The sequence below is a fragment of the Mesitornis unicolor genome, unplaced genomic scaffold (genome assembly GCF_000695765.1).
Source record: "Mesitornis unicolor isolate BGI_N332 unplaced genomic scaffold, ASM69576v1 scaffold13776, whole genome shotgun sequence".
Taxonomy (NCBI): domain Eukaryota; kingdom Metazoa; phylum Chordata; class Aves; order Mesitornithiformes; family Mesitornithidae; genus Mesitornis; species Mesitornis unicolor.
In genome coordinates this window covers 178-15,468 of record NW_010191765.1, presented here as the reverse complement: position 1 = coordinate 15,468, position 15,291 = coordinate 178, and the positions used below count along the sequence as shown (strand labels likewise).

Sequence of the window (15,291 nt, the reverse complement as noted above, 5' to 3'; positions counted from 1 at the left end):
AAGGAAAACAATTGAGGTTATAGCTGAGCTGACAGTATATGCCTAAAACATAGGCTACGTTTTTTCCTGCCATCTTAAAACAAAACAAAAACAACGAAAAAACAAAAATGAACCAACCAACCAAAAAAATCCCCTAAGTTACACTCCTATTATATCTGTTTAACTTAAAGTATTAAAGAGATTCCTCCAAAATGTTATATGTAAAGATCACAGCATGCGTTTTGGTGCATATATATACCTATCAACTTAAGGTATGTTCAGGTAAGGATGAGTGCATTTTAAAGCATCTCTACTGCTCTTGATAGAACTGTGGCAGCATCAGTCTTTGGGAACCTGCTTGTACAGTCAGTGCAGTGACTTTAATGCTTTTTTTTGCATTGGTAGAAAGTACTCATCAGGCCTTTATGGAGCCTGCTTCATTGAAACAGTTTTACAGATAGAATTTTCCTCATGCTGCAACCTTGCAGATATTTTTGAGGAGTCTCTAGTGATTGTTATTTTTTAAAAATCTAGTGTTAGTGTGCTTAAATTTGCTATACAAAAGTCTGGATTTTTGTCAAATACCAGGACTTCATTGAGTTCATGACCTCTGTTCAATTAAATTATAGTTCTAATTGTTGATTTAAATAAGAGAAAAATACCCTAATGTGCTCCACAGCTCTTTTGGTATAAGCGTTGCTATAAATGCTGGAGAAGGTAGGTACTTGGGTCACTTTCTGGCCAAGATATTGTTACTGCCATCTGATTTTTCAGTAGTATCAGCAGTAATAATCTTTATCAGCAATACCAGTGTGCAATTCCTGCTTAAGAAGCAGCAGATGGAGAAGGAGCTGAGAGGTCAGCAACCTGAGGGGAGGGTGTTACTTGAAATATGAAGTATTTCCAAACCCGAAGTATCTACTATAAGAACAGAAGTAAAGAAAAAAAACAACCCATCAACTCAAAAAACCCCAACATCCCCCCCCTCAAACAAACTAAAATAGTGTATTGTTTCATACTTGTTTTCTCACTGATCAGAGCATCTTTAAAAGTTGGTTTTAGTGTTCTAAGGAGTCCAGATGTTTTCCTTCAAGCAGGAACTCATTTGTTGAAATGGTGGCCTCTAGATCTAATACGAACAATACCTCGTAGTTTGACTTTGGTCTAATCAAGAAGATTATTTGTAGTTTTGATAGTTTCAGAAACATATCTGTCCCTCCTAAACATAATGCTTCAGAATCACCAGTTCACTGCTATCTGCTTCAGTTAAACCCTGTCTCCAGCACAAGAAAATTTGCTTTACTCGGATTTAACTCTTCTAGTTTTCTACTGGACTTGGGTCTATGTTTGTATTATCTTGCAAACACTGTTTTATGAAAAGGCTTGTTTAGCTGTTCCTAATATGATAAGCTACCTGAAAACAGAATTTGAAGAGTGTGATATTCTTAATACTGACTGATATTGGGGTTGGACTAGATGATCTTTCGAGGTCCCTTCCAACTCCTGAGATTCTGTGATTCTGTGATTTTGACTTAAATGTAAACTGTGACTACTGCACAGGAAACAGTTGATGTGTGCAGTATTTGGATTTTTGCCATTATAACAGCGTTCTTTTCCACAGAGCATTAAGTGAGCATGTGTATTCCAAGAATGTTGGTGTTTATACAATTTACTTTACTGTAAATTAATTCCCTGTTGTCATCTTTGTTCTTAGATGACTTGGAAGCACAAACAAAAGAACATGCAAATTCTACCAGCTGTGGAGGTGCGTGGTGTAGAGTGGATACTGCAGCTGGAATGCGTGAAAGCATTAATACAGAAGCTGCTACCAAAAGTAAAGCAAAGGTATTTCTCTTGTGTTTTTGTATTAAGTGCAACTATGAGTTTGAACAAAATTAAAATAACTCCAATTATTATTGTTCCTTTGAATGTAGCTAAATTTGAACTTTCCTATCAGCTTACTGCTTTTTACATTGATCATTTGAATCCTAGAAGGTGCCACTGTTTGTTAGGATAGTTTCCTTAGAATGCCATTATCCTGTACTGAGTGAGGTGTTGCTATCACCAGCTCATTTTCCTTTTTCTCCCTGCTTCACTTTTGGAGTTGCCTGGTCTGTCAGCTCATAATTTTTCAGAGACTCCTAGGCTACTCATGTTCTGCAATCGAGTTTTTGATCCTCAGCTATGGCTTCCCTTTCTATTTTTTTATTTTTATGAAACAACTTATCTTTAACGTATGAGTAAAATCTTTTACCTGATAAAATGAAAAAATAGCAATGTAGTGTAAGTCTGAAGAAAGCGTATTTTCAATTTGATAACCCCAGATGCCTACCTTCTCTGCCTTCAAGTGCCACGTTCTTGTTCTGATCAGGCAGAACACATACAGACCTGTTCAGCTACGGAAACAGCCCTTCTACATGGTCACTGAAAAGAATCAGTAGCTAGCAAGTTTGACTTGCTTTAGCTGATCATATGATGAAAGCTGCAGACTTAAATGCATAAGTACTGGGTGGATTGCTCATCTGACTATGTACTGCCATAATTGTTTTTATTTATTATTTACTGTCATCCCCGTTCTAGATACGAAATGAGTTATTTGGGGTTTTGATAATGCATATCCAGGTTCTAATCCACTCTTGCACTCAATTTGTACAAGTTTAGGTTACCCTTAGTCTGATATGAATGCTAAAATGTTTTCAGATACAGAAAAATCACAGAATGGTGGAAGTCAGAAGGCACTCCTGAGGGTCATCTAGACCATCTAGTCTTCCTTGCTCAAAGCCAGGTCAAATAGAGCAGGTTGATCAAGGTCCAGTCACATTCTGAGTATCTCCCAGGATAGAGAGTCTGTAATCTCTGAGTCCTCTCTGGGCAACCTATTCCAGTGTTTGATCATGTTGACATTAAAAATATTTTCCTTTATGTTTAAATGCACTTTCATGCATTTAAAATTGTGCATGTTGACTCCTTTCTTCTGACTGGATGTGTTGGAGAAGAGTCTGGATCCATCTTCTTTACTTCTCCCTGCCCTCCTCCTCTCCCCACCAAGTGTTTATACACATCGATAAGATTTCCTCCTAAGTCTTGTCTTCTTGAGGCTAAACAATTCCAGCTCTCTCCTGATATAACGGATGCTCCAAGTTCTTTCTGATCTTTGTGGCTCTTCATTAGACTCTCTCCAGTATGACCATGTCTTCTCTTGTACTGGGGAGTCCATAACTGGACACAGCACTCCAAATGTGGTCACACCAATGCTAAGCAGAGGGGAAGGATGTCCTCCCTAAGTCTGCTGGCAACTCTTTCTTACTGCAGCTTAGGATGCTGTTGGCCTTTTTTTGCCACAAGGGCACATTGCTGGTTCATGGTCAACTCCATGTCTACCAGCAGCCACAAGTCCTCTTCTGCCAAGCTGCTTTCCAGCTGGTCAGTCATCAGCCTGTATAGGTGCATTCCTCCTCAGGTGCTGATCTTGACATTTCCCATTGAACTTCATGAGATTCTTCTTGACCAATTTTTTTGGCCTGTTGAAATCCCTCTGAACGACAGCCCACTCTCCTGGTGTATCAACCGCACCTCTCAATTCTGTATGATGGAAAAACTTCCTGAGGGTGCATTCTGCCCCATCATCCATGTCATTAGTGGAGATGTTGAACAGTACCAGCCCTCTTCTTGATCCCTGGGATACTCCATTAGTCAGTGGCTGGCCTCCTGCTGGACTTTGTGCTGCTGATCACAACCCTTCAGCCAGTTTTCAGTCCAGTCATGGTCTGCCTACCTGATCCATACTTCATCAGTCTTTTTATGAAGATGTTATGAACACTTGCATGCATATCTCCAGGAGGATGGATGTGTTCTTCCTGAATGTATGTGTATCTAAGAGAGGTGGGAAGATACTGTGGTCTGGATGTGACTGGTTACTTATTCCATGCTCTTTGCAAAGAATAGCTAATGTGAAAACTAAAGAAGAAATCAGACTTGTGATAGAGAAAACCAGAAATAGCTTTGTCTTCTTGTAGAGAAGCAGATGGTTTAAAGCTAATTGGGAAGATACTGTGTATTTGGTCATGGTAGTTTCCTCTCTCCTCTTGGTTTCTGATGGGATTTTTAGTCTCAGTTCTTCCAACTAAATGAAAACATTTTAGGATTTTAACTATAGCAGTTACCCAAATTTTAGAGGAACTAAGGATTCCTAGCCAGGTGATCTTTGTTAAATCTTGGGGGAAAAAAAATGTAGAGTAGACTTAAAGTCACTTCAATGAGAATTATGCCTATTGCAGTGTTCCGTTTTGACAGTAGATTAAAAATGTGACAACTAGAAATACTACCATTATTTCAGTATATTACTATATACTGGAATGCAAAGTTGTAGTAGTAACAGTAATAATAACCCAAACCCACAGCCCACTGCCAAGACAAAAAAAAACAACCCAGAGCACTAAACAAAAATTCCTTGATTTGGTGCTTAACTGATTTTGGTTTGTTGTAGGATGGAATTCGTAAAGGCAAGTTTGAAGACGGCTTATCTAATAATTCTGACTCTGTCCTGAGTATCAGCACAATTGCCTCTGCTATTGCTAATGCTTCTTCCAGTGCTGATCCTTCCCAGCTAGCTGCTATGATGATGGAACTCTCTAAAAGTAGAAGAACACGTTTCCCTCCTGAAATTGTTAAAGAGACAGAACTATCTGCTAATCGTCTGTTATCTGGCAATGGGGAAAACAGTGTATTTGATATGGAAAAATACCTCAAAATAACAGATGAGATTGGACATGAAAGTGAATATGAGAGTATTGTGAAACATGAAGCATCTGTCCAGAACCTTATGCCGGATACATTGTTACTGGGTAAAGATAAAAATAAGGATACTTTTGCAGAAGTCTCCATATATAATCATAGCAAGCAGCAAGAAACAGAGAAGCAATTTCTGGGTTGTTTTAATGAAGACAATGAAATTCAGAATTTCTCTAGTCTGCCTGGTGTTCCCAGCCACGAATATGTAACTGCAAATAGTGTTAAACATTCAGAAAAGTCATCAGATTTAGTAAGTGGGAAACATTTACAGTCAGTGAATGCTGATCTTGGATCAGATACGCTTGATACCCAGACCTTATCTGCTGGAAATGAAGCACAGACATGTGGAATTCCTTTAGCAGCAAAAATGGAAGTGGCGCAGAGAAGTCTGCTTGCTTACCAGACTGACAAGCTCACTAGTAGATGTATCAGGGAAGGGACAGAAGCAGTAGATCAAGCAACAAGTGCTGTGCCTGAACCATGCCATAGTTTGGTGGAGAGAAGTACAGGAAACACTCTGTCACTCAGCACCTTAAAACCTGCCAGGCAATCTGGCAAATATGTCTCAGTAAGTCTTACAAAAGTAAAGCCTGTGCAGAAATTGAACAATGATGAAAAGAAGCAAAATGCAGAGTTAGAGAAGAGAAACAAAGATGCCAGTGCTGCTTGTGGTGGGAATGCGAAGCATGTAACTTTTGAGAAGCTCTCCCCATCTTCCCAGAATGGTACTGGTAAGTAAACCTATATAAATGTAACCACTTGTTGAAAAGGCTTTTATTGGCAGTGGCCTTGTTCCCCGTGTTCAAGTACAGTTACTAAATTCTGTTTATTTACCAGAGCATAAATCCATTCCACCTGAATGTGACTTGCAGCCTCTAGAGGATGAGCAGTACAGCTTCAGACCTTCAACTTCACCGCTAATCCACTCTTCTCCTAGTGAGACTTCCGGAACACCACGTTCAGGGTAAATTTTTTGGTGCATGTTGTAAGAATTATTAATATTTCATGAGTTTTTCTGAGGATAAAGTTTTAGTTTGAATGTTGTCTTTGGTCTAAGTTTAGAGATCTTTATTAGACTAAGACAGCTCTCTGTTTGCTTTTAGTGTGTGGATGGGGAAGCATTTTTAAGCAGCTGTTAACTTTTTCTTTTCCTCTCTGGCCTGATGTGGCAGAAATGCTAGATAGGAACATTGTTTTTTCTACTCAGGATTATCCAGTAATGGAAGAACACAAGTTATTCAGCCTGTTAACTAGTCATATACCTCAGATACCTGAAACTTTGTGTTGATGGAGCTATAAAATCCCGTATTTATTAATTGTTGTTCTGGTGTAATTAATCTCTTATAAATAAAGTTATTTGGTTGAGGGTTATGATGTTAATTATACAATGACAAAGCTTGACATTGCATAGACTGATTTAAGATGTGTTTTTTAAACTTCAGTATTTCACTCAGTTTGGTACTGTGATTCACACCAGTGCTGCTTCTGAGAGAGGATGGGTAGAATTAATTCTGTTGCTTTTGACCACTTCATATTCTGAAACTGCAACTTGTGTCTAAGATTTAAGGCTTTCATAGCAACTGAAAGGGCAGTGTTTTTTCAGTGAGCTCCCATGACAACAATAAGTGATGTATGAACTGGGAGATAACAACTAAGTTCATTATGTAGTCTTAAACATATAAACATGGCCACTAGCCTATGGCTGTATACTTCCTCATATAATGAGGAGGCAACTGGTTTCTTTGCCTTAAGTTCACTGCTTGATATTTAACTACAGTTAGTGTGTTGTACATGATATTAGAATTCCAGGCTGGCTGGCATTTTTCAGAAGTTAGAATGTGTAGAGCTATGTGTATTTTGGCAAGAGTATGATACAGACATTAGGATTTCCAGTTAAAATTGTCACTGACTTTGTTTTGATGTTATCTCTTCTTTGACAAAGTGGTGAGACCTCATGTTTTCAGGTGAAAATTTAGAAGAGAATCTCAGCGATGAATAGGAAATACTAATGTGTGATGCCTGGCGTGCTGAATGATTTCCACCTAGTTAAATACAAGTATATTGATTCACCTTTTTTCTTTTAAGAAGTTGCTGTATTGTTTCTGTGACCTTAGCAACTGAGTTCAGTTGTGAAACTCTGATGCTTTGCCTTTATGGATCTGTATCTAATGAAAGTGAATTTTATGTATGTCGAAGCCAGAACTTGCAAAGGTTGAAAGCCGATTTCTAATTTGTACTGACTGTAGTAAACAAAATGGCTAAATGATACTTAGAATAGCATAGCTAATATATAACACTTATTTTCCTGGGGTCAACATTAGAAACTTCTTCTAATACTGACTGACTTTGAATCTGTTTTTCAGGTCTGAAACTGACTTCAGTTGCACACCACATTATCCAGAATCTTCTTGCAAAGAGAGTGTACTACCTCAGACAGTTTACTCAAGTCCTAGCATGAGCAGATTGACATATGTCTCTGCATCTGACAGTACCCTTAAGAACACAGCTGTAAAACGTAATTCAGAGACATACTGGGTAAGAAAATCTTGAGCTGTATGTATGTATTAATTCCCTTTAAAACAAACAAACAAACAAATTTAAGTGGGTATTTGCTTGCAGTCAGCGCTGGCATGTTGGTTCTTGGGTCTGTTTCACATTTGAAATGCATATGGTTCTAGATTCCTGTCATCTCCTGCAAATGGTGGCACTTGATGCTTTGTTGTAACTGGCTGTGCACTAGTTTGCCTCTGTCTTGAAGAGAAGTTACTGTTTGAGTAGTTGTTCCCCAGGGTAGTTTAGCAAGCAGATCCTCAAGTGCTTTGTTAAAGTTTTACATCTGGATTATGAGTACATATTTCAGTTCCATTTAGAAGGCTGCAGTGTTAATTTATTCCTTTGGGTTAGTAGTCATTTATGCTTAGAGAAGAGGGGACTGCTGAGAGACACAGGTCTTAATCTCAGTCATACTTATTAAGAGCCACTTTCATGTCCCTTGTCTGAAGCTTCTTACAGACGAGAAGAATGTATTGGTGTTATCTTCAGATCTGAATACTGCCTATAGCACAGTCTGTTTAACCAGTGGTGCCCTCTCGCTTTAACACTAGGGTCAGGTTGTCAAAGGTGCATGATTTTTAAGATTATTTTTTTTTTATTCTTTTATTTCTTGTTTGGTTGATTTGGCCTGGTGAGCTATCTTACCTCAGGCAGCTGCCCCAAATGCCCTTTTTCAAGCATCGTAACTTGCAGCTTACTTTTGTAGAACAATCCAAACAGCTACTTTATTGTTCTTTCCCCTTCTTTCACATGCCTTTCCCTGCTTCCCAAGTCTAGTTACTTAAGCTGAACAATTGTTTATGCTGTGGGTGCTTCTTCATCCTTTTGTGTAGCTCTCTTGTTCCTGAGTCAGAGTTCTCTGGATACACCTGTCTTGAGCTGATGTCTGCTTGCTTTGATGCCACACTATCTAGTTTTGGTTTTGAAACTTGAAAAAAATTATTTGGAAACTCCATTTTTGAAAATGGAATCTGTGATTTGGATGTCCTTCACAAGAAAAAGTTAACTCTTGTAGCACATCTGTAGAACACTTTCATTACTCAGACCAGTAGGGGACATAATCCAGATTTCCATCCATGGTGTTGTGAAGACTGCCAAGTGTGATGCCAGCTGTGGGAGGGTGGTTCTCCCACAGTCAGTCCTCCCCTACCAATGCCAAAGCTATGAACAGTGCATGAGAAGGTGTAATCACTTTTGCTCTTGACAGTTAACCCAATAGGCGATTCCTTGAATCACATTTCTCTGTATGTGTATTTATGATTCGTACTTCTTTTTCTCTTGGTCCTAAGCATAGAAGTCCCAAGGCTCTGGGGGTGAGATGTGTTCATGCTGCCTACACCATGCATACCTGCCAAAATGGAAGGTCTTCGGGTTTGAATGGTCTCTTTGTGTGAGCGCACAAAGAAAGTGTTTATATCAGTGCATTTTCATGCATCTCAAACTAGCCCTTCTTGATTAGTGATATAGTTCAGGGTCAGTCGGCTTTTAATTTTGTTTTCTTAAAATGGGGGCAGGTATGTCTTTAGTGGTTTTGTTTGGTTGTTCTTGTTCTCAAAAAATCAGCTTGCTGTGATGTTACTGTAACTTACTGCTTCAAGGTCTTTAACTTTAACTGAGAACCCTGAGTATAGATTTGATACCGAACCACGTCAGCTTTTTGTTACTGGACTCTTAATACTTGGGGATTCTCATTTCTTGTTAGAAGAAACTTAGGCCTTGGTAAGCACCTTTGCATTCAAGAAAGTCTTAAAGAATATGGAGAGAAATAATCTATACCATACAGGTATAGATGCAGCTATTTAGGATTGATTTAATGCATTTTTAAACATGAAAATCTTCCTGGTATTGGATCCAAACACAATAAATAAGAAAATTCACTGCAGGTCTGTTTTTTAGAATGATGACTAAACCTGTCAGTGAGTCTAGAAATCATTTGGGTTTTTTCACAGTACAGTTACTTTCCCATGAAATGACTTTGTAAAATCATAGAAAGTCAGACATGTTTGGCCCTATGGAAGCTCTTTTAGTTGGAGATACCTTCAGAGAGCAGAGCATTTTTCTGGTGTTAATGCCTTGTGTGGTGGGTTGACCGTGGTTGGTGGCTGAGCTTCCCCTCACCATTTGCTCACTCACCTCCCACAGCAGGATGAAGGATTTAGACAGCAAACAGGTTGAAGTTGCAGGTTTTCTCTTTCAAGGAGAGGAGCCACAGATTTTACAAAAGCAGAACTTAAGACAAGACCTGATAAAGTTGATTATTTATATTGGATGACAATACCAGTACTAAGGTCTGTGTTGTTTTATGTACCCTACTTGCTTCTCTAAAATTTGTAATACAGCATGTTGTATTTGTTTTCCTAGAGTGAAAATGCTAGCGAACTGAGCACAACAATAATTCGAGCCAGCCCAACTCCTTCGCAGGAACATACAAATGAAAATCTAGAGGACTACTCATGTCAAAGAAATAGAAAAGCAGCACTGCTTAGTAGTGACCAGAAATCAGAGGAAAATGAACTTGCAGGTCTTAAAAGAAAACTTGATGATGTACTGGGTCATGAAGAACTGTCCGAAGAAGGCTTTCCCAAGAATGACAAGCAGGTTGCATCTGCTCCTTTAGATATAGCAGCAAATGATAAAGAGCTAGACCATGTAAAATCAGCTTTACCAAGTAAATTCTGTGTCTTTCAGCCACTTTCTGTTAATGTTAATGCGCAAGAAGCGTGGCAGGATCAAGTAAACAAAGCACAGAGACAAGGAGTACCATCCCTGAGTATGTTACCTGTATATCCTGGATTAAGCACTTATGTGCCATTCAATCAGAACTCATCTAGTGAACAGTATGTTCCAATTTCAAGCTTTAAATCTTATGTTGCTGCCTCTGAGAGTCAAGCAACTTCTGCTGTTTCCACATTGCTTACCGGACGTTCTCTTGCAACAGCTGCATTTGCACAACAGCATCTGGGAAGTATACCATCTACGGGCAATACAGTTTTGTCTCGGTTTCATGGCTGTAGCTCTGCAGGTTTTGGGCTTCCAGCAGGGCTTCCTTGCTCGGGTGTCCCAGCAGGACATGTTGAGACTCCGCTTATAGCAGGAATTCCTTTAGGCCCAAATATGGGTCCTGGCTCTTTGGGTGCAGCTTCACTTTGTAATCCACATTCTGCTTCCTGGAACGAAAATATCTTAAATATAAAATCATGTGCTGGACAAACTCTTGGAGCTGGTAGAGATGAGTGGGAGTTGTCAAAGTCACCTGGTATTGGTAAGTGTGGTTTTTTGAGTGTGTTAAATATACAGCTGTGGACAAGAATGGTGATAATGGTGATGCTAAGATGAGAGTAAATAAAATTAAGATGACTACTAAGTGTAACCACAATCTTTCTTTATGCAAGCTTTGTTATTTTAAAAAATTGAATTACTAGTTTTCTGTATGCAGTGATGATCTCTGAATTCAGTGTCTCTTCTTACAGTCCTCCTAATGGTCTTAGGAAATTTTGAAAATGATGAAAAAAATCTCGAAGAACTTCAGCGTTCTTCTTCAGCGTTTGGTGGTTTTGTGTCTGTTCAAAAGATCCACCATTGTCTTTCATAGGAGGAAGAGAAATTCTAGCTGCAGTTCATGCTAGGCAAGACAAGTCATGCTCTGGAAATTCAGGTGTATTTTACGTGGAAAGCAGAAGGAACTTTTGTCTCTAGCCTAACTTGATATTAGCAGTCAGTTAAGGCAGAAATCTGAGGAGGAGAGTGAAGGGCCTAAGGTGTTTTCTGGTTATGAAGGGGAAAAACAAGCTGCCAAGTGCTTCCTGTACTTTCTGCTGTTTCTCTGTATCTTGGCCTAGCTCTGAAGCTCAGCAATCCAAATTAGTGTTTCACTTTAGAGACCTTTTTTTTTTAACCTAGGATCCTCCTTACTTGTGTTTTGCTATACTTTTTTCTAGCTAATTCTTTCAGATGAAATGACAAGCTAGTGCGGTTGAAGGTTTTAATTTGTGACAGATTATAGGTTATTTTCTGTTTAGTGATTGTTGTAAATAATTTGTTAGTGCATTTTAATATGGTAAAATTTGGACAGTCTTACTTTTTGCCTGTTTTTAATGTACGTGATTTCTAGGTTTTTGTACATGGTTTTGAACCCTGAATATTCATGTAGTCTAAGCTTGATTTTTTTTGCAAACTTGAGTTTTTGAACTTAATTTCCATTGATGCTGGTCTTATTTTATATTTTCACCTTCATACTTCTGATAAATTTTCTTTTTTGGAGGTGAATAAGAGTATGTGGGTTTAAAATAAAGCTTGTTGCTCAAGTAACTAAAACTACTTCAGGTGGTTGTGTGTATGTGTCTTTAACTGAGAAGCCAAATCTTTAATCTGATACAAGTACCCTTTATGTGTTTCTGGCTGTAATGAAGTTTGATCCTTGGCACACCTGACAACTCTTACCTCCATTTGAGATGGAATTGTTGTTATAATGTTGCAATGCCTCTGAAAGAGTTACTTTGACTATTTTAGAAGTAAAGACTTCCTGGAAGTGAAATATTTGAAGCAGGATTTTTTTTTTTAATGGTAACTTCTGATGACCACACTTCTAAAGCAAAACTCTACTCTAGGCGTACTCAGTATTTTCCGTAGCAAAAAACACATATTTAGGTTATACTCTGGTATAACTTTTAGCTATACTTTGGTAAAAAAATATTTTCCTTTCTGGTGGGTGTAAATGTTCTAAGGATGTTGTAACAGTGATACTCATTTTCTGACTTGGGCTAGTACTGATTGAACTGTGAACACTGAGTATTTTATACGAGGTGTGAGTTAGTGTCTGCATGGGTTGTGCTATTTCCATAGGTGTTTTTGTTTGCGACACTAGAGCTCCAAGTGAGATGCAAGTTAGAAACAGTCAGTTGAAATCCTGAGTATCAGGCTTTTGGAAAACCTTATGAAAACTGTATGAGGCAAATATTTCCTTGCCATAACAAAGCATTAATTCGTCAAATGAGTTTATAAACTTGACATGGTGGCAGCCTGAGTGCTGATTTGCTTCTGGGTACTTGGAGCTAACAGGAGCATATTTTCTTCCAAAGGACATGTAAAAGTACCAGAGGAATTGAAGTTCCCTAATGCCTGTTGTGTGGGAATTGCATCACAGACGGTTCTAAACATTTTTAATCCAACTGAACGGTGGCTGCAGGTCAGCATTGGAATACTCAGTGTGTCAGTTAATGGGGAGAAGGTAAGAGGTTTTTGGATTTTTTAACAAAAGCTATAGAAATAATGCTGTAATCTTAACAGATGTCATGTGTAAAGTTAGAACCTTCTGTACAGATTTGTAATTTTTCCCGATTTTATAGTTAACATGCACAGAAGCAGTGCTAGTCTCTTTCAGCCGGGCCACTTGATTTATTCCAGCAAGTAGGCATTGTAGAGTTAAATGCCCCACGATGAGATTGACTTGTAGAATTGTTTCATATGCTTAAAGTGTGGTAGGCTTGAGTTTATTGCTGATTCATTCCCACCTGTGTATGCAAGCAAAATCAGTCCTAGGGGGAAAAAAGCATCCACACTGAGGACAGTTACTGCTAAAGCATTTTGTGGAGTTTGCTCCCATTTTTCTGGAAATCAAGAGATTTTTGCAGTACAGAGAATGAGAAATATTTGGAGCAAACTTCAAGCTAGATGCATCAACCTGTGGGTTATATAGACCTTGTAAGCCCATAGCTTCAGCATCTTGCACTTTAGTTTTGTTAAATTCTGTCTACTTCCATCAACATAGTAATAGTTTCAGAGGTAAAAGATCTCTAGAACATGAGGATGAGTTAGATTAAAGGACTATCAGTGTAATTTAATTTCCTTTACTGCTGAATACTCTTAGGGAAGAATATAACAACTGAACAAGGATAGTATACTCTGAGCTGCTGGCAGTTTGATGCTTGAGAACTTTTGAGCTAGATGTTACTTCTTTTACTAGTTTTTGGTGGGCTATTCCTTACTGAGTTCATCTTTTGAAACTGTGTAATGAAGTTCACAATCCAGTTCAGTTGTGAATTCTATGCACAAATTCTTTTTCCCTTTTTAAAAAAAATCTGATTATTGCTGGTCTCGTTTGGTCCTTATTACTGAGAAACAATGGGCAATAATTCACTTTATGTATTGCTGCTTGTAAGTCTTAAAAACCCCCATCATATCCCTTTTTAGGTATATTTTTCCAGAAGATGTAGTATGTGTTCCAGGAGTATGACTTCTGGTTTTGCTCTCGTTTTCTCTGAATATTTCTCATTTTAAAAACACCAAGCCACAATGCTATGTTTGTGTATATGTACATCTGTATATGAGAGTTAAGGTTTCTTACATATTTTTCTAGTCTAAGTATCATGAGGCTCTTATGAAGCTCTTTCAACCTGAGATTCTGTTGTACCAGAAGGTGATTTTGTTCCATGAAATTACAGTTAACAGTCCAGTTTACAGTTGATACCACGAATAAACAAATACATTTGATTTGTTTGCTGCACAGCAATATTAAAAAAACACATTGTTTTAGTCAAGTTAACTATGAGATGTACTGAGCCTGTCTCCTGTTTGAAGATTATCTTTGAATATGTTCGACAACAGAAACGTTAAGGCATCTGCACTAGGATTTCCTGGAGACTTCAGTCCACTGACCTTTCCATTACTCTTCCCCCATACCTCTTCCTCCCATCTTTGGCAGAAAGCATCAAGTAGAATTGGCTTGGTTTATTTATCTTTCTTTATATTTATGCCATTCGTTCTCAAAAATCAGGGTTTTACTGATGAATCAATTTTCAAATATAATAAATGCTATAGTCCCAGTGTCAATCTTTCACTAGATGCTGGAGAGAAACCCCAGCAACTTTCAAGCTGATTTATCTGACTCTTGAAATTAAAAGACAATGCCTACAGTTGAGTGAAGTGGAAATGAAACATGAATATGAAGATGCAATAACTAATATTGAGCAGAAACATATACAAAATGTCTGTGTTGAGCAGTAGTGCTAGATAAAGGTGACATTTTGAAAGGAGCTCTCTTCTGGCAAGAGGCCTGTTGAAAATGACAAAGATTTTGTTTTTTTTCAGATGGATCCTGTGAAATATCAATGTCTGGTTTTCAAGAACAAAACCATCGTAGGAGCCTATTCTACCAATGAGCTGAAAATACTTTTCTTGCCTTGTCATTCGGGGATCTTTCAGTGCATTCTCAATGTTTCATCGTGGCCGGTTTCTGCAGATGCCGAGACAATCGTTCAGGCAGAAGCTTTGGCAAGTAGGGTAGTTCTGACAGCAGTTGCTGAAAATCCTCATTTAGAAGTAAGTAGCTGCTTATTGTGTGTTTGAGGGTTTTTTTTGTTGGAATATTATGAATAGTTTAATGCCACTGGAAAAGAATAGGAAAAGGATAGGTTGTTGCTCAGTGGAACTTGGGATTTCTTATGTTCGGGGTGGGGAGGGAATACAGGAGAATGTTTGAGAAGCTTGTAACTATCCAGGATGTTTTAGTAATTAAGAACTACTGTCCAACTGCCTGAAAAGAATAAATTGAAAAGTATTACTTTTTCACCATTAAAAGAATGGATGAGACCTTAAACATCTTATACTTTTGAAGTATCTGCTATGTTGGATACCGTTGGGTGTTAAAATGTAACAAACCCCATATATTTCCAATTGTAAGGGTTTCTTTATGTTTTTTTACATCAAGTAGGCTCTGTCTTGGTTTCTTGTTACTTTCAGCTTATTTATAGTCGCAGGGAATATTTTCTTATTTTTGACTAATTAAAAATTGAAAGTAAGTACACGTAGAAAATACTTCGTGTTATGAAGAACAACCAGATAGGAGACAACGTGACATTGAGAATTAAATCTGGATTTACGTAGTTCTAAATTTAAGAGCATAGACAGGCAGAAATGGGCTTGATGGAGATGCCTCAACAAGTTCCATGGTAGTCTGTGAAGTTGCTGATA

At 38.1% G+C, this 15,291-nt stretch overlaps 1 protein-coding gene across 1 annotated transcript in view; it reads left to right on the top strand.

Annotated features, from left to right (window-relative positions):
* Window positions 1–14,640, top strand: part of CEP192 (centrosomal protein 192kDa) — a gene marked incomplete at its 3' end in the record, with an annotated part of 30,002 nt that extends 15,362 nt beyond the window's left edge. The window contains exons 13-19 of the mRNA XM_010186853.1: window positions 1,694–1,824; window positions 4,466–5,501; window positions 5,608–5,734; window positions 7,134–7,305; window positions 9,685–10,585; window positions 12,402–12,550; window positions 14,410–14,640. Coding sequence (XP_010185155.1) covers window positions 1,694–1,824; window positions 4,466–5,501; window positions 5,608–5,734; window positions 7,134–7,305; window positions 9,685–10,585; window positions 12,402–12,550; window positions 14,410–14,640 — 2,747 coding nt within the window. The remainder of the gene's footprint in view (window positions 1–1,693; window positions 1,825–4,465; window positions 5,502–5,607; window positions 5,735–7,133; window positions 7,306–9,684; window positions 10,586–12,401; window positions 12,551–14,409) is intronic.
* Window positions 14,641–15,291: the final 651 nt, after the last annotated feature.